The sequence below is a fragment of the Diaphorina citri genome, unplaced genomic scaffold, assembly GCF_000475195.1.
Source record: "Diaphorina citri unplaced genomic scaffold, Diaci psyllid genome assembly version 1.1 scaffold2963, whole genome shotgun sequence".
Classification (NCBI taxonomy): domain Eukaryota; kingdom Metazoa; phylum Arthropoda; class Insecta; order Hemiptera; family Psyllidae; genus Diaphorina; species Diaphorina citri.
The window spans coordinates 34,835-54,464 of NW_007380375.1; the positions used below are offsets into that span (position 1 = coordinate 34,835).

A 19,630-nucleotide genomic window follows, 5' to 3' on the forward strand; every position below is an offset into this window, starting at 1 on the left:
CTCAAGTGGTCCGCGAGATTTTTGGTTTATCAATAGTGGTCCGCCAATTCTAAAAGGTTAAGAACCCCTGTAGTATGGGAATGGGCCTTAACGTATAGTATGGGAATGGGCCTTAACATATGGTATGGGAATGGGCCTTAACATATAGTATGGGAATGGGCCTTAACATATAGTATGGGAATGGGCCTGAACATATAGTATGGGAATGGGCCTTAACATATAGTATGGGAATGGGCCTTAACATATGGTATGGGAATGGGCCTTAACATATAGTATGGCACTTTTCAATCTGCTTGATTTCACCCATTTAAAAGTCTTGCTAATATCTATGGTGTTCTTTCTCTCGAGTAGTCCATTAATGAATTGGCCATGCAATCTTTTGGATTTCCAATTGTTCATCAGTCTTGCTTTCTGTTGTTCTTTTATTTCATTCTTATAGGCTTTTATTCTCTTTTTTAGTTCTCCTCTGTTGCTGTCTCCTTCACTACTAGTTGTGTACTCTCTTTCGATTTTTTCAGCCTTTTTAACGATATTTTTGCTTGTGTTGTCTTGGTTATCTTTTAAGAATTTAATAAGGTAGTCGTTTTCCTTCTCTTTGATGTACTTTGCTAGTCCTAATATAGCTACTTCGTGTACTTGCTCTATCATTCTAAGTCCTCTCCCTCCATCTTTTCTGGGTATGTATATCCTGTCCACGTCTGCTCTAGGGTGTAGACTCTGATTTATTGTTAGTATTTTCCTTGTGTTTTCTATCTAGTTTCTTAATCTCTTCTCTAGTCCACTCAATTATTCCAAATCCATACTCCACCACTGGTATTGCTAATGAGTTTACAGCTTCGATCTTGTGTTTTGCATTTAACTCTGTTTTCATGATCCCTCTAACTCTCCTATAGTATTCCTTCCTTATTGTGTCTTTCATTCTCTTGTGTTCTATGTTACCTTCTTCAAATATACCCAGGTATTTGTACACTTCTCCCGTTTTGAGTTCTCTGATGTTTGGTGCTTGTTCATCGGGGATGTTGGCTCTTTCTTTAACTTTTCCTTTCACTATGTTCACTTTCGCGCATTTGTCGTATCTGAACTTCATTCCAATGTGGTCACTGAAAGTCTTCATCTTTCCTATGAGGGTGTTTAGGTTATTTTCGTTGTTTGCATATAATTTTAAGTCGTCCATGAATAGGAGGTTTGTCTCGCTGGAGGACGTAAAACTGAGACAAAACCAGCCCTGTCAAGCCACAGACAATAACACTGGCTCTTTTGAGGGTACCTGAATGGGACTATGGTCAAGTCCGTCTCAGGAAGTAGGGTACAACGACATAATTATGTACCTGAATATCCCTCATCAGACCCCTACGATTTAGGGGCCCTGAACTAACTCTCTGGCCTTGATGACACCTCTTGGTATCCTCTCAATGGGATAGTAGATGAACTCACAGATGTTCTCTGGAATAAACCTGAGTGTGCGGACTCTTTAGAGGTGCTACAGGTGAATTTTAGAGAAACTGGGGAGGTTGAAATATACCAGTGAGGGTACTTCTAGGTTACATCAAGGCCTTGGGATAACAGACCTATCAAACCCCTCATTAGACCCCCTCAGTTCGGGGGCCCCAAGTAGCTCTCTGGCCTAGGCACCTCTTGGTATCCTCTTAATGGGATAGTAGATGAACTCACAGATTTTCTCTGGAATAAACCTGAGTGTGCAGACTCTTTAGAGGTGCTACAGGTGAATTTTAGAGAAACTGGGGAGGTTGAAATATACCAATGAGGGTACTTCTAGGTTCCATCAAGGCCAGGGTATAGCAGCTTGGGCAGGGGAAAAAATACTGATCACAATAGATCTACAGAGGTCGCAGTGTTAATTGCATACTCTCTTGGGAGAGGAGCAACCAGTCCCATAATAAATAAAATAAAATTCTTTCACCTTGGATAAGGTTATTTCTGATGTCATGAGGAGAACGGTTGAAGCGTGCCGGAAAGCGCGCGAACGTCAAGAGCTATAGGACGAAGCTCTGCGCGTGCCGGGACATGCGAAACATGCCTTTCTTTCACCTTTCACCAGGCTTTTTGGTTTTCTGGACAAAATTTGCACCACCACATTCGTGTTCCTGGTAAAAAGATCTTTAATTTGATATATAGGTCGACCAGGTTTGGATAAGTCCTTCTATGGGAACGCCAGCTTGGGACTAGAGATTCGCTACTAATGACTGGGAAGTTCTAGAACTTTTCACCAATGACACTCCTGGCGTATTCGCCAAGCAGATTCTTGGCTTCATTCTAGATTCTGGCGTTTGTTGAGATTTTCTGTAATGTTTTATTTTTTATTTTTTTTTTTTTTTTTTTTTTTTTATCTCGAATCGAATTTTAACAATAAATAAAAATAATTTGTAAATTTGGTTTAAAATAGGTAAATATATCGATTAATGATGGGTGCGCTTCAAAAATCCTCATTTTTAACCTGTTTTTACAGGTTTTTCAAAATATAGGTACCAGAGGAAAGACATAAACATGAAAGCAAGTGTTGTTTGTGGTTCACAAAAGAATCTTGGAATGTTTTATTTCAAATGAAAAAAGGCTCAATTGATTTGTAAAAAAAAAAAAAAAAAAAAAATGTATCTTAGTGTTTCAAGCTGAAATGAAATAAAAGAGAAATCAAGATAATTAGAAATATCAATACTGTCAACATATCCCTCTTAGAACACTAGATTAAGAAAAACGAGATAATAAAACATTGTTTTCGGTGTGCTAATTCACTCATTGTCTTTCCTCAGTCTCTGGCTGTCCTTCTTCGGGGCACGGTTGGTCCAGTGGTAACGCGCTTGCTTGCCATGCAGAAGGTCCCGGGTTCGAATCCCACCATCGACAAAAATTTTAGTGGTAACGTGCTTGCTTGCCATGCAGAAGGTCCCGGGTTCGAATCCCACCATCGACAAAAATTTGTACTCGTTTTTCGATTGCAAATAATTTACGGCTTACTTTCTGGTGTTCTTGTGTTGACCCAGCACCTAAATGGGAAGTATTGTGTCTCTTCTCGCCCATCTGATGAGAGGCATACTACGGGATGGGCATGCTACGACACAGGCCACATGCGTCTAATGTGAAGGTATGAAGAGGAAGGATGAGAGCGAAGGATGAGAGGCTCCAAGCTGCTGCAATGCGCTTTATTCTCAGTTCAGGCAGCAAAATTGCGGAATTCATTCCCCCGGAAACTAAGGACTTGTGATAACCAAAAAGTGTTTAGGCGCTTGATTCTTGAACACTATACTGACTAATTCTTTATTATTATTATATAACTCTTTATTAGAACTTTACAATATTTACAAAGAGGTACAAGAAACAAAATAACAAACTGATAAATTAACAAAGTGCTGCAGGTGAATTTTAGAGAAACTGGGAGGTTGAAATATACCAGTGAGGGTACTTCTAGGTTCCATCAAGGCCAGGGTATAGCAGCTTGGGCAGGGGAAAAATACTGATCACAATAGATCTACAGAGGTTGCAGTGTTAATTGCATACTCTCTTGGGAGAGGAGCAACCAGTCCCATAATAAATAAATAATGAATAGGAGGTGGTTTACAGTTCTCGTCTCATTCCTCAGTTTGTATGGACACCCTGTACAATACATTGTGTGCTGAGGCCGCTTGGCTTGGCGCAATACTGTGCAACTAGTTTATCCTACCAACCTCGATGAAGTATAAAATGTATACTGACTTTGTATTATCTTTTATTGCTTCAGGTTGTTTCTGGATCAATTTAAAGAAGTTAGTAGCAGATACTTCTCTAATAAGAATCACCACAGCAAGGAGACGGTAGATTTGCTCAAACTATATCACCAATCAACTAGAGAACCAAGATATGTCAAAAAAGAAACTGTTCAATAGATAATGCAATATCAAGGTGAGGTTGTGCTTGGTGGAGGACGGTCCAGTTTATGTTCTGAATTTAAAATAAAAGTCGATTTAATTAAACCTGTTCGACATCAAATTCAAGAGCAGAATATTTTGAGAAGTAGGTATTGATGCTCAAAAAAAAAAAGGAGCTCCGAGTTGCATCCCGAGGATAAGTCCTACTTGCGTCCTTCCACTCTTGCGTTCAGGATCTGAAATTTATCATCCAAGTTGCGTCCGCGAATACCTGAGCTACAAATATGTACTTTATACAACATAATTAATCTTTTTATCTTTTTAACGCAGTTTGCATGATTTTGGGTTCTCACACGCAACTGGTGTTCCTCCGCCCAAAAATATAAAACACACTTCTTCTAAATAAAAAGGCTTAAGAGACTATGTTACATTTACCTATATGTAGCCCTATGATATTCTTTTTCTACCTACCAGGCCCCGGTTTCTTGAGAAATGTTCATTTTTTTTTTTTTTTTTTTTTTTTTTTTTTCGAATCAAATATAGAAATCGGAGAAAATTTTGCATCATCGATATGTCATTCTGTTTGCAGTTTATGTGTTGTAAATTGATTTTTTGTGGCAAGATAATTATTTTTAGTGAATGTAAGCTCTTTCGTTCTTGCCTGTATACGATGTACACATAGGTCTAACAAGAAAACAAGTTCACTTTTAGTACTTCCAGTATTTGGGACATAATCATTGAAAATCATCACACAGAGAGATCCTTTTCCTGCTAGTCCTAGAACGTAAAATTAAATGTAAAATAAATTATATTGTAAATAAATAACGTAAAAATTTTGATAAATGAAAATTCAATACCTCGAACATAGGTAATTTATTTCAAATAACTTGTTTTCCTATGAATTTCCATGGGTAAACTTTACAGTAGGATTCCGGTGGACCACTACCTCCTGTCGAGACCCCTTTCAACTTTTTGGTTGAAAAATCAATATCATTAGCCAAAGGATGACTTAATTGAAGATGTCAGAAAATTTCAGACGAAAATATTAACGGGTACTACACTTATTCCAAAAAGCGCTCAAAGTCGCCGAGGATTCAGGTGAACCGTTTTAAATTGCCATTTTGGTAGACACCCTGGAGATTTTTACCTCCACTCTCTAAATTTCGGTTTATGGTTTACTGTAAAATAAAACGCGACAAAGGTCGGGGTACCTGAAAAAAACACGAAATGGCGGATATCTCGGTTATTCTCTCAGAGTAAGAATAACATAGAGGGAGGGTTTAGGACCAAAACGAAAGACACTTTTCAAATCGAAGGTTATACATATATCAGCTGATTTGGTACTAGTGCCGGACCATGAATAATTTCCTGGGTAGGATGATTTTTACAGAAATTTTGAAACATTATTTCTGCTTTTTTACGAAACTTTTACTTTTAACAACTTCTAAGTAAATTCGACATAAATGAATGAAGCATGGCCAAATGGAAAAGGCATATGGATTGATAAATAAATATTTTGGACAAAAGAGACTAATTGGCAACACCATAGAAGATGGAAATGGTAAATTACTTTTTGATGACAAGCAAATATCACAACGGTGGAAGGACAAAAGAGACTAATTGGCAACACCATAGAAGATGGAAATGGTAAATTACTTTTTGATGACAAGCAAATATCACAACGGTGGAAGGAGTATGTTGAAAAACTTTACTGTGAAAATGATGAACTCATTGAAATAGAGAATGAAGAAGAACATCTATCAGAACTGAATGACATTACGAGAGAAGAATTTAACAAGGCGCTAGAAGACCTTAAATCAAAAAAGGCAGCTGGCAAAGATGAAATCCCAGCAGAACTCCTCAAGGCACTAGACGAAGAAACGAAAGACCTTCTTTTTGAGATAATGAAAGATATTTACGCCAAAGGTGAGATTCCAGAAGACTTTAAAGAAAGTAAGATAGTAATGCTGCCTAAGAAACCAAAGAGTAAGAAATGTGAAGAATACAGAACCCTCAGTCTCCTCTCCCATGCGTCAAAAATCCTCACCACCATCGTGAAAAGGAGAATATTGCAAAAAGTTGATGAAAATTTGGAATGTGACCAGTTTGGGTTCCGTAACGGAAGAGGGACGCGGGAGGCGATCTTGGCGCTGAGAACGGTAACTGAAGAGAGTATGAGAGTGAACAAACCAGTGTATATTGCCTTCGTTGACCTTCAAAAGGCGTTTGATAATGTAGATTGGAATTTAATGATGCAGATTTTAAAAGATATTGGAGTAAAATTCACTGACAGAAGGCTCATCTTTAACCTGTACAAAGGACAAAAAGCATACATAGAAATTGGAACAGAAAGCGAAACTGCTAGCATTAGAAAAGGTGTACGCCAAGGTTGCCAAATCTCCCCCTACCTGTTTAACATCTATATTGAGAAAGCAATTAGAGAATGTAAGGAATGCTGTACAGGTGTAATGCTGAGTGGAAAAAGAATACAGATGCTGAGGTTTGCCGATGATATTGCGGTACTTGCGCCTGATGAATCCAACTTGAAGAGGTCACTGGAAACCATGAATGAAGTGTTTGAAAAGTACAAAATGAAGATGAATATGAAGAAAACGGAAATCCTGGTTTGTTCAAAAGAAAGAGCGCCGATGATATTGCGGTACTTGCGCCTGATGAATCCAACTTGAAGAGGTCGCTGGAAACCATGAATGAAGTGTTTGAAAAGTACAAAATGAAGATGAATATGAAGAAAACGGAAATCCTAGTTTGTTCAAAAGAAAGAGATCGAGAAGAATAGCAGGTGTAGAAAAAGTACAGGAGAGAATTGAGAGATCAAGATTACAATAGTACGGTCATATGAGAAGATTAGAGGAAAATAGAATACCTTCAAGAATGTTTCATCTGGAAATGGAAGGGAAAAGACAAAGGGGTCGCCCGAGACTGCGATGGATAGATGATAGATATGATCCATAAAGACATTGAAAAAAGAGGTTTAGATCCAACAACTGTAATAAACGAAGAAAAGTTCAAAGATAGAACATGGTGGAGAGGCTTTGTTCACATTCGACCCATTTCTGGAATCTGGAACGTCTTAAGATTTGATGATGATATCTGTAATTCTGTAGATTTTTGTACAGACTTGCCCCCTGTGTGAACTGTGAAGGAAGATTGGAATCGCTACTTCGGGCGCATTCGTGCTTAAATTTGTAATGTGTCATATTTGAAAAATAAAGATTCATATTCAAATTCAAATTCAAAATTCGTTTATATTCGGTCTAGTTTCGAGTACCTCTCTCTCTCTCTCTCTCTCTCTCTCTCTCTCTCTCTCTCTTGAGTATAAACAGACGGCGAAATATCTCGGAGTTACATTAGATAATGAATTCAAAATGAACCATCATGTAGGAACAATCAATAAAAAACTAAGAATACTTCAATATAAATTATATAAACAGACGGCGAAATATCTCGGAGTTACATTAGATAATGAATTCAAAATGAACCATCATGTAGGAACAATCAATAAAAAACTAAGAATACTTCAATATAAATTAAGAAAAATAAATGCAGATCAGTTCCCAATGACAGTGAAAAGAACAATTTATTTCTCACTAATAGATTCTGTCCTACGCTACGGAGTCACCCTGTACAAACACGCCCCCCAGTATTATTCTGGGGATTTCGAAAAAGTGTCCGGGGATCTTTTTGCAGCCCTTGACCTGTACTATTCGCCATTTTCGGTTTGACATAGCTTTGTGATACACCCTGTATAGGCCAGTGAGAGGAGTTGATGATTTATTGACTTGCTCACACATGGCCTTGCTGCTTAGCGTGTAAATAAATAAATACAATGTTGTGGAAGTAAAGTCAGTTTAAATTTTTAACCGTTCAAGCTTCATCTTCTGTTCATCGTTCAAGCTTCAAGGAAAACATGCCTTTATACTTTACATCATATTTTTTCTTGATTTTACGAAAATTGATTCATATTATTCTATCGACGTCTCCGAGCAACAAGGCCTGCATTTTTCAAGGCTAGATAAATTTTCTGACGGGGAATTTTCTCTGCCTCCCGCTCAGTGACAACTGTCTCTCCAGGAATAATCCAACTGGATTTAGCCAGCGCATCAGCTACCCTTGGGTTCTTATAAAACGGATTGGTGAGATGAGGAGGGAGTTTAGCCTCATTCTCTGCATTAAGAACAACAGCACGATGAGCAAATTGTCTATTAACCTGAAACGAGAATAGATACAGTGTCGAATTTCTCATGGTGAACTCAACTCTCTATAGATACTCGTATACTAGAGAGTTAGGATTGATTAATTGACCGAATAAGTAGTCCATTATTATTTATTAAGTTTCCATTTATTGATTTTCCAGCATAACTCTCAGAACATACTAAATTTTTATAAATGGTATACCCAACCGTATAACCAGAGCTTGTGCCACGGGTGATGAATAGAGTCGTTCTTTTAAGTAACTCACTCACTCTTTAAACATTCCCAGAGCACACCGACAACCATACACCATGCCCAGTCCATAATTCGATGGGTATCTTATCTTATTTATCCATTATTGACTTTAAAAATTCATAAAACCATTCAGAAATCGGGTGAAATTGAAAATACAGACCGGGACTGCGAAATGTAAACAAAGATTTCAATAATTTTCCACCAATGAGAGAAGAGTAAAGTCAGGTGACCTCGTAACGGATGCGCCTGGCGCCTGTCATCCGTTAGTAAAATGTGCTCAGGTGAACACCGGTGAGTTAGACAGTTATTAGGAGAAATTCAATTCTAAACATAATTTCTTAGCGGTCTATTATACACACAGCTAGAAATCCTAGAATTTTAAAAGATATTGCTCGTTCAAACAACATCATAGTTACTTTGCTCTGTAGAATACTAGAATAGAACTAACTCTCTGCTGGGGTGCTGGGCTGCTGGGTGACCTTATACCTCAGCATTGACCGTAATTTGGTAGAACAGATTATCGATAGGTATAGATCAGGGATTTCCAAACTTTTTTTATTCGGCGCCCATCTACACACCCAAAAAATGTTCACTGCCCACATATGTAAATATTTTTAAATTATGCTTGATGGTACTGAGCAGTACATATTTCAATTGCAGTATGTTCAATAATTAACTAATGTAGGTATATATGTAGGTAGATACCTAAGTACAAAGCGCGAAAAACACACAATAGCAAAATTGGAAAGACATAGGTGGTGTTTGGTGTTAACCTAAAAATTCTAAAAAAAAAAAAAAAAAAAAAAAAAAAAAAAAAAAAAAAAAAAAAAAAACACAATCCGATTTACAATTGGAAAGTTACGGGTTCGATACTCCCGTGTCGATGAATTTAACAGTAATTCGGATAGCACTAGAAGTTGCACCATTCGATTCGGCATGAAAAACCACATAAGATAGACTATTCACATGCGAATGTATCAATGATTTATGAAAATTAATTAAATTTATTGACAAAGGGAGGAATCGAACCCGTGAGTTTGTGTCACACTACTCACTGCATCATTTGTTACGAATCATGGGCGTAGGAAGGGAGGGGGGGGGACATGGCTGGGTTGGCAGGAACCCCCCCCCCCCCCCCCCCCCCCTAGAAATTTCAAAAAGTATGCAACCTTGAAGGCGGCGAATGACACTTGCGCTCAAAATCAATTAAAAAAGGGTTTTCGACCCAGAATTTCGAATCGAAAAACTATTCACTAATTCACTTGCGCTTATTTCAAAAAAGGGAAGCAGGTGGTAGTTTTTTATTTAGGGTGAATCAAAACTAGGTACCTAAATATGAATGCGGAGTTTTTACCTTCTTTTTTCTTCCTCTTCTTATTATTATTATTTCTGTATGTATGTTCGGTTATAGGTTATAGGTTGTGTAAAAAGTATCTATCGGTGTGTTCAATGAGTTCTACTTATGTGTTAACTATAAGGGTATACTTATTTAAATTTTTATATTTTGCTTCCGTCACGACATTCTCACACTAAATTGAAATACTTTTGAACTATGTAAAAGGTACTAGTTTAGAAGCAACGGCAATGAAAAATTGCTACAAAAACGAGCTTTCACAAATGAGCAGTTTCCAGTTTCCATGTTCTTCCGTCAATAAGGGAAGCACCCAAAATGAGAAATCAATTTTGATCAAATCGGTCTCACTAATGATTCACATATACATCTAGACCCAAAAATGAATACATATTTGAAACATCCACTTTCATCCCCGGAGGCCATCAGGGCCGAAAGTTTAAATTTAATTTTTAGTTCTGAATTTCAATATGAACCATTAGTGAGTGGGACCTATTTGAAGCACAAATCACCAATAAACATGAATTTCCCATTTTTGGTAGGTACCTACTTCCCCTATTGGCGGGTGAACATGGAAAAATGAAAAATTGAATATATATATATCAAAGTAGGTACTACGTTTTTTAAGGCTGCCTTTAATTTGACGTCTCACAATCAGGGGGTTTCCAAATCAGATTTTGAAGTTGATCAACCTGGGGCCGACCCTATATCCGGCCAAAATTTAAGAAGTACTTCAAAAAATTGCACTTTAAAAGATAAAACACTACCCTAAATTTCAGTTTCTCATCTTTAGTTGTACAAAAAATATTCAGGGGTTCCAAGACTTTTCGAACACTCTGTATTTACTCGTCGTCGTCGACCACCACATAATAAATAGAGGACTGACCATGCATAGTGCATACAGCGCTCAATCTTACCACGGCTGCTGAAGAGGCTTGATCGAAGAAGTTGTTTTTTGGAATGTTCTGCAGTACGGGAGGAGGTTGAATAGCAAATGACAAACTGGGCTGAGATTCGAAGAACTGAGCCGGTACAAATACTACCAAAGTTGAAATTATTGAGGACACGAATACTATTGAGTTACTCATGATTCTGAAATGAGAAAAATAAGAGATCTAAATTAAGGAGCACGCTAGCGCTCTACCACACAAAAATCAAAATTGGAGGCACCTTTTTTTTCTACTTTCTATTACAATAAGATATACAGGGTGTCCCAGAATTTATGCTTTAATTGATTTTCTCGCAGCCTGTTCGAAATTTCGAAAAACAAAAAAACTCGTAACTTTTTGATTTTTGAAGCGGACATTTTGGCAATATCGCGATTCGCGAAAAATTTCGCGAAGTCCGCGAATCGGGTACCAACTTAACGTACGACAGTAGCAGAGACTCATTTCCCGGCAACGTTGATTCGTCCAACTGCAAGGCAAATTTTGAAGTTTGTAAATACTGGCAAATAGACGTTTCAATATTTCCTGCCATTTCATAGATTCTTGCACAGTATTGTTACTGAGGGATAGCTTTTTTGTTATGTCATATACTGGTTTGTGCAACATGGTTGTTACTACTTATTTTATTGCAGGTAGAATCAAATCTTCACCGATTGTGTGGGGCTGTCCGGATTTGGCTATCATCAATAAAATGTTGAAGGAAGCAAGCAAACCATCATCATTCTGTTTTGAAGCTGCCGCAAACATACTTGTCACTGTTACTTGTTTTGCTTGTCCTGCTTGAAAATTTTCGAAGAAAGCTAGCGGCTGGTCCTTCATCTCTGGATGGATTCTTGAAAGATGATCTCCTAATCTTGAAGGCTTCATGGCTTCATTTGAAAATGATTTTTTGTAGATGAGGCACATTGCGGGGGGCTTCGCACTTCGTGCTCGGGAGGGGGGCTTCGCGTGTTCGCTACGCGGAGTTGCGTATACGGTCGCGCTGCGCGCTCCTGGGGCTTCGCGGGGTTATGCATGTGGTCGCGCTTCGCGCTCCCTTTTGGCTTCGCCCCTGAAAACTAATATCGTCCCTGAGTCTTGTCTCGAAGAAACGAAAACTCAAAACTAAAAGCGAGAAAAAATATTAAACGCAGGAAAAGTTTTGCTGGCCTCAAACTGTGTTTCCTGTGTATTTCTTATGGAGAACTAAAAAACGTCAACATCTCGGGAACGGTTTGGAAATTCGGGAGTTTTCGATTTTTCCCAGTATGTACAAAAAATAAGGAATCCAATGGTGAAAACCGCATCTTCCTAGCCCATCTAGAAGTGGGTTAGAATTAGTATGAGTGAGTCAGTCAGTCAGTTTGGATTTTTAAATTAGAACCCCTATTTTTTATTGCATATTCGTTTTCTACGTTAAATTTTAGGTATAATCGACTACTCACTCGAATTTTTGCGATTCGCGGTTTTCGCGGATTTCGCGAACACCGCGCAAATCGCAAACAGCGAAATATTGGACCAAATCGAAAAAATAATGAGACCATAAGATTTGGGAGCAAAAAACACTCAGATTTGATAGGTCACACTTGTACTTTATAAGCACTTTTGTGATTCGCGTTTTTCGCGGATTCCGCGAAAACCGCGAATCGCAAAAATTCGAGTGAGTAGTCAATTATACTTCAAATTTAACGTAGAAAACGAATATGCAATAAAAAATAGGGGTTCTAATTTAAAAATCCAAAGTTGGTACGCGATTCGCAGACTTCGCGAAATTTTTCGCGAATCGCGATATTGCCAAAATGTCCGCTTTAAAAATCAAAAAGTTACGGGTTTTTTTGTTTTTCGAAATTTCGAACAGGCTCCGAGAAAATCAATTAGAGCATAAATTCTGGGACACCCTGTATATGTGAGGTCTATTGCTGTATCTCCGGCATAATGTACCTTCGACACAGTGACGATAATTCCATTTATTTTTGCCGTGTCGGAGGTACAATATGCAGTGTTCGTAGGTACATTCACATACAAGGCCGTATCCAGGATTTTGCCGAGGGGGGGGAGAGAGAGAGAGAGAGTCCAAACACACTAATGGACGGGGGAGGGGGGGGGATGCTCCAAATTTTCAAAGTCTGGCCTACAGTACAGGAGAAAAAAAAGCTCGAAGTTAGGGGAGAGGATGGCCATGCCCCCTCGACTCCAATTTTTCGGAGTGGAAAATTAAATTATGCAGTCGTGAATACAAATGAAGCCTTTGTAAAAGGCTTGTTTTATCGGCAACAAAATTGGCTATCTTGTGTACTAAGATTATTGAGAAGAAAACGAAAGGAAATAATAGAAAGTAACAAAGATAAAAATCAAAAAGTAAATTTTGTGCCGAAGGTACAGCACAGTACCCTAAATGTAACGGGTAATTAGAAAGTGCAGTCGGTCCAAATTTTGAAAATAGGGAAATTGTTGGAAATATCTGTTTTGGGGTCAAATGATTCCACAAAATCTTTCCCTATTCTATTAAATTTTTCCAAAAAGCGGCCGAATTCCCGCAAACCGTTGCACCAATCTTAACCAAAAGTTTCGTGTTGCATCCTACCGTTTTCGAGATATTTTGTTTACATACACACACAAACACACACACTTCAATAAATTCAGATTCAGGCTTACATTGTGTAGCTCCTCACTCGAACACATTTCGACATTTATAGTGGCTTGGTTTGTTGATCGAGGAACAATGAACGATAACATTAAACCTTTTGTTTGTGGTCTCTCGTAACGGATCATTTCGACATTTATAGTGGCTTGGTTTGTTGATCGAGGAACAATGAACGATAACATTAAACCTTTTGTTTGTGGTCTCTCGTAACGGCAAAACCGCGAATCGCAAAAATTTGAGTGAGTAGTCAATTATACTTCAAATTTAACGTAGAAAACGAATATGCAATAAAAAATAGGGGTTCTAATTTAAAAATCCAAAGTTGGTACGCGATTCGCAGACTTCGCGAAATTTTTCGCGAATCGCGATATTGCCAAAATGTCCGCTTTAAAAATCAAAAAGTTACGGGTTTTTTTGTTTTTCGAAATTTCGAACAGGCTCCGAGAAAATCAATTAGAGCATAAATTCTGGGACACCCTGTATATGTGAGGTCTATTGCTGTATCTCCGGCATAATGTACCTTCGACACAGTGACGATAATTCCATTTATTTTTGCCGTGTCGGAGGTACAATATGCAGTGTTCGTAGGTACATTCACATACAAGGCCGTATCCAGGATTTTGCCGAGGGGGGGGAGAGAGAGAGAGAGAGTCCAAACACACTAATGGACGGGGGAGGGGGGTGGATGCTCCAAATTTTCAAAGTCTGGCCTACAGTACAGGAGAAAAAAAAGCTCGAAGTTAGGGGAGAGGATGGCCATGCCCCCTCGACTCCAATTTTTCGGAGTGGAAAATTAAATTATGCAGTCGTGAATACAAATGAAGCCTTTGTAAAAGGCTTGTTTTATCGGCAACAAAATTGGCTATCTTGTGTACTAAGATTATTGAGAAGAAAACGAAAGGAAATAATAGAAAGTAACAAAGATAAAAATCAAAAAGTAAATTTTGTGCCGAAGGTACAGCACAGTACCCTAAATGTAACGGGTAATTAGAAAGTGCAGTCGGTCCAAATTTTGAAAATAGGGAAATTGTTGGAAATATCTGTTTTGGGGTCAAATGATTCCACAAAATCTTTCCCTATTCTATTAAATTTTTCCAAAAAGCGGCCGAATTCCCGCAAACCGTTGCACCAATCTTAACCAAAAGTTTCGTGTTGCATCCTACCGTTTTCGAGATATTTTGTTTACATACACACACAAACACACACACTTCAATAAATTCAGATTCAGGCTTACATTGTGTAGCTCCTCACTCGAACACATTTCGACATTTATAGTGGCTTGGTTTGTTGATCGAGGAACAATGAACGATAACATTAAACCTTTTGTTTGTGGTCTCTCGTAACGGATGCGCCTGGCGCCTGTCATCCGTTAGTAAAATGTGCTCAGGTGAACACCGGTGAGTTAGACAGTTATTAGGAGAAATTCAATTCTAAACATAATTTCTTAGCGGTCTATTATACACACAGCTAGAAATCCTAGAATTTTAAAAGATATTGCTCGTTCAAACAACATCATAGTTACTTTGCTCTGTAGAATACTAGAATAGAACTAACTCTCTGCTGGGGTGCTGGGCTGCTGGGTGACCTTATACCTCAGCATTGACCGTAATTTGGTAGAACAGATTATCGATAGGTATAGATCAGGGATTTCCAAACTTTTTTTATTCGGCGCCCATCTACACACCCAAAAAATGTTCACTGCCCACATATGTAAATATTTTTAAATTATGCTTGATGGTACTGAGCAGTACATATTTCAATTGCAGTATGTTCAATAATTAACTAATGTAGGTATATATGTAGGTAGATACCTAAGTACAAAGCGCGAAAAACACACAATAGCAAAATTGGAAAGACATAGGTGGTGTTTGGTGTTAACCTAAAAATTCTAAAAAAAAAAAAAAAAAACAACAACAATAATGATAATAAAATAAAAATGAGTTTTAAAAAAATCGACAATCTAATTAAGTATTTTTCATATATTTTATACATGATGAACACAAGTAATGAAAAAAAAAGGGATGTCAAAAGAGAATACAATTACATATTATTATTAATAAAATTGTTTTTAATAATCGTAAGAAATATTTAAAAATTTAAAATCAGATAAAAATAATAAATTATTCTTATCAAAATTGTCTTGATAAGAATTTATTTATTTTTATCTGATTTTAATTATTATTAATACTAATGAGATGGGTGAACTTGGTGAGATGAAACCAACTTCTGGATATCCGGTGTCATCTTTGTCAGGAAAAGCTTCAAATCCCCCGGTTTTCAATGTCAAGTCTATTTCTGTTTTTTGTAATTAGATTTGTGATAGCACTGAAGCCACGTTCAACCAAGTATGATGAAGGAAAATAAATTACCATCTTTTCAACAACCTGCCATAGATCAGGATATTGTTGGGCTATTTTCTTCTGTAACCAAAATTTTTGGTATCCTTGGCCAAACTTGATCTTTAGCTCATCATTGCAAGTAAGCTCTATTAATGATTCTTCCATTGCTGGGTCAATGTCATCCGCTGTGCTCGTAAAAGGATTTAAGATCCATGCTGGTATGTTGAGGGTTGAAATATCCTCAAATCGCGTCCTGATGTCGGATTGCAGGGTTTCCCGGTGCGTACAGTACTCACGAGTATCTTCATCAGTGAGTTGTAGTTTTGACAGGCAGGAGGCAGGGAAACTGGCTCAATTCTCCTCGGCCAAGATTTCTTTTCCATACGACTAGCTTAGCAGCAAATGCAGACATAACACTTTTGGTCGTTATTAAATTCAAATCATCTCCTTGAAGTTTCAAATTGACTTCACTGAATTTGTTGAAAAGGTCTGTCATGTTTCATGTAAGCAATATCATAAGCAGCATTCATCAGTGTTTCACGCAAAAGCGGATCCTTTTCCTCAAGAAATTCCAAAACGGAACTTTGTAAGATGCTGAACCTTTCTAGGCAAGCACCTTTGGACAACCACCTTACTTCTGTATGGAGAAGTAACCGATTGAATTCCTCATCGTTGTCCAGGCTCAGTTTTTTGAATAATCGGTCACTTAAAGCACTGCTCCTTATTTTGTTAACAGTCGTGATTACTACCTGCAGGGACTTATGAAGTCTTTCAGTCAAATTTTTAGCAACTAGGTGTTGACGATGAATAACACAGTGAATTGCAAGGATTTCAGAATTTTTCTTCTTTATGTGCGCGATAACACCTTTATATCGAACAAACATTGCTGGGGCCCCGTCTGTCGCTACAGCCACAATGTTGGACCATGGGTCCATCGGATGTCTTTTTCTTTGAGAAAGTTTACAAGTGTACAAAAGAGTGTTTCTCCTTTCGTGTCCGTTTTCATTATTTTAGCAAACAACAGCTCTTCCTGAGATTTTCCATCTTTAACAAAACGAACGTACGACAGTAGCAGAGACTCATTTCCCGGCAACGTTGATTCGTCCAACTGCAAGGCAAATTTTGAAGTTTGTAAATACTGGCAAATAGATGATTAGACGTTTCAATATTTCTTGCCATTTCATCGATTCTCCTTTGCACAGTATTGTTACTGAGGGATAGCTTTTTTGTTATGTCATATACTGGTTTGTGCAACATGGTTGTTACTACTTATTTTATTGCAGGTAGAATCAAATCTTCACCGATTGTGTGGGGCTGTCCGGATTTGGCTATCATCAATAAAATGTTGAAGGAAGCAAGCAAACCATCATCATTCTGTTTTGAAGCTGCCGCAAACATACTTGTCACTGTTACTTGTTTTGCTTGTCCTGCTTGAAAATTTTCGAAGAAAGCTAGCGGCTGGTCCTTCATCTCTGGATGGATTCTTGAAAGATGATCTCCTAATCTTGAAGGCTTCATGGCTTCATTTGAAAATGATTTTTTGTAGATGAGGCACATTGCGGGGGGCTTCGCACTTCGTGCTCGGGAGGGGGGCTTCGCGTGTTCGCTACGCGGAGTTGCGTATACGGTCGCGCTGCGCGCTCCTGGGGCTTCGCGGGGTTATGCATGTGGTCGCGCTTCGCGCTCCCTTTTGGCTTCGCCCCTGAAAACTAATATCGTCCCTGAGTCTTGTCTCGAAGAAACGAAAACTCAAAACTAAAAGCGAGAAAAAATATTAAACGCAGGAAAAGTTTTGCTGGCCTCAAACTGTGTTTCCTGTGTATTTCTTATGGAGAACTAAAAAACGTCAACATCTCGGGAACGGTTTGGAAATTCGGGAGTTTTCGATTTTTCCCAGTATGTACAAAAAATAAGGAATCCAATGGTGAAAACCGCATCTTCCTAGCCCATCTAGAAGTGGGTTAGAATTAGTATGAGTGAGTCAGTCAGTCAGTCAGTACTTACACAAGGGCTGTATATATTTAGGACTCGCACTTCGTGCTCGGGGTTGTGCATGTGGTCGCGCTTCGCGCTCCCTTGTTTACGGTCGCGCTGCGCGCTCCCGGGGGCTTCGCGGGGTTGTGCATGGGGTCGCGCTTCGCGCTCCCTCGTTTATGGTCGCGCTGCGCGCTCCCGGGGGCTTCGCCGGGTTATGCATGGGGTCGCGCTTCGCGCTCCTTTGTTTACGGTCGCGCTGCGCGCTCCCGGGGGCTTCGCCGGGTTATGCATGGGGTCGCGCTTCGCGCTCCTTTGTTTACGGTCGCGCTGCGCGCTCCCGGGGGCTTCGCCGGGTTATGCATGGGGTCGCGCTTCGCGCTCCTTTGTTTACGGTCGCGCTGCGCGCTCCCGGGGGCTTCGCCGGGTTATGCATGGGGTCGCGCTTCGCGCTCCTTTGTTTACGGTCGCGCTGCGCGCTCCCGGGGGCTTCGCCGGGTTATGCATGGGGTCGCGCTTCGCGCTCCTTTGTTTACGGTCGCGCTGCGCGCTCCCGGGGCTTCGCGGGGTTGTGCATGGGGTCGCGCTTCGCGCTCCCTTGTTTACGGTCGCGCTGCGCGCTCCCGGGGTTTCGCGGGGTTGTGCATAGGGTCGCGCTTCGCGCTCCCTTGTTTACGGTCGCGCTGCGCGCTCCCGGGGCTTCGCGGGGTGTGCATGAGGTAGCGCTTCGCGCTCCCTTGGCTTCGCCCCTGAAAACTAATATCGTCCCTGAGTCTTGTTTCGAAGAAATGAAAACTACAAGCGAGAGAAAATATTAAACGTAGGAAAAGTTTTGCTGGCCTCAAACTCTGTTCCCTGTGTATTTCTTATGGGGAACTTAAAAAACGTCAATATCTCGGGAACGGTTTGGAATTTCGGGGCTTCGCGGGGTGTGCATGAGGTCGCGCTTCGCCTCGCACTTCGTGCTCGGGAGGGGGGCAATATCGTCCCTGAGTCTTGTCTCGAAGAAATGAAAACTGAAAACTAAAAGCGAGAGCAAAATATTTAAACGTAGGAACTTATGGGGGGACTAAAAAACGTCAATATCTCGGGAACGGTTTGGAATTTCGGGGGTTTTCGATGTACCTACAAAAAATAAGGAATCCAATGGTGAAAACCAGAGAAAATATTAAACGTAGGAAAAGTTTTGCTGGCCTCAAAGCGTGTTCCCCGTGTATTTCTTATGGGGGGACTAAAAAACGTCAATATCTTGGGAAAGGTTTGGAATTTCGGGAGTTTCCGATTTTTCCCAGTATGTATAAAAAATAAGGAATCCAATGGTGAAAACCGCATCTTCCTAGCTCATCTAGAAGTGGGTTAGAATTAGTATGAGCGAGTGAGTGAGTGAGTGAGCCAGTCAGTCAGTTACACAAGGGGCTGTATATATTTAGGACTCGCACTTCGTGCTCGGGAGGGGGGCTACGCCCCCCTCCACCCCCCGGAGGGGGCTTCGCGTGTTCGCTACGCGGGGTTGCGTATACGGTCGCGCTGCGCGCTCCCCGGGGCTGCGCGGGGTTGTGCATGGGGTCACGCTCCCTTGTTTACGGTCGCGCTGCGCGCTCCCGGGGCTTCGCGGGGTGTGCATGAGGTCGCGCTTCGCGCTCCCTTACTGGAAACCATGAATGAAGTGTTTGAAAAGTACAAAATGAAGATGAATATGAAGAAAACGGAAATCCTAGTTTGTTCAAAAGAAAGAGAAGAAGTCAACATCTATATTAAGAATGAAAAGATCAAGCAAATAGACACCTTTAAATACCTTGGTAGCAATATAACCCAGGACGCCAAGAGTACAAGCGATATCAAACAAAGAATAGCACTCGCTAAAATAGCTTTCAATAAGAAGAAAATACTCTTGTGCTCGAACAATATCGATATTAATATTAGAAAGCAACTCATAAAAACACTGGTATGGAGCGTGGCATTGTATGGGTCGGAAGCGTGGACAGTCAGTGAAAGAGATAGAAAACGGATAGAAGCCTTTGAAATGTGGTGTTGGAGGAAAATGAAGAAAGTGAAATGGACTGAAAGAA

The 19,630-nt window shown here is 39.7% G+C and overlaps 2 protein-coding genes across 2 annotated transcripts in view; one reads left to right on the top strand and one right to left on the bottom strand.

The window, feature by feature from the left end:
- Positions 1-4,304, top strand: part of LOC103519827 (kelch-like protein 5) — a 31,118-nt gene extending 26,814 nt beyond the window's left edge. Inside the window, exon 11 of the mRNA XM_008484915.3 lies at positions 3,734-4,304. Coding sequence (XP_008483137.2) covers positions 3,734-3,878 — 145 coding nt within the window. The 3' untranslated portion in view covers positions 3,879-4,304. The remainder of the gene's footprint in view (positions 1-3,733) is intronic.
- Positions 4,305-7,551: 3,247 nt separating this feature from the next.
- LOC103519830 lies at positions 7,552-10,770 on the bottom strand (the record flags this gene model as incomplete). The annotated part of the gene is given in 2 exon segments (XM_008484918.2): positions 7,552-8,088; positions 10,596-10,770. Coding segments are annotated over 2 exon segments (411 nt in total). The 3' UTR covers positions 7,552-7,848.
- Positions 10,771-19,630: the final 8,860 nt, after the last annotated feature.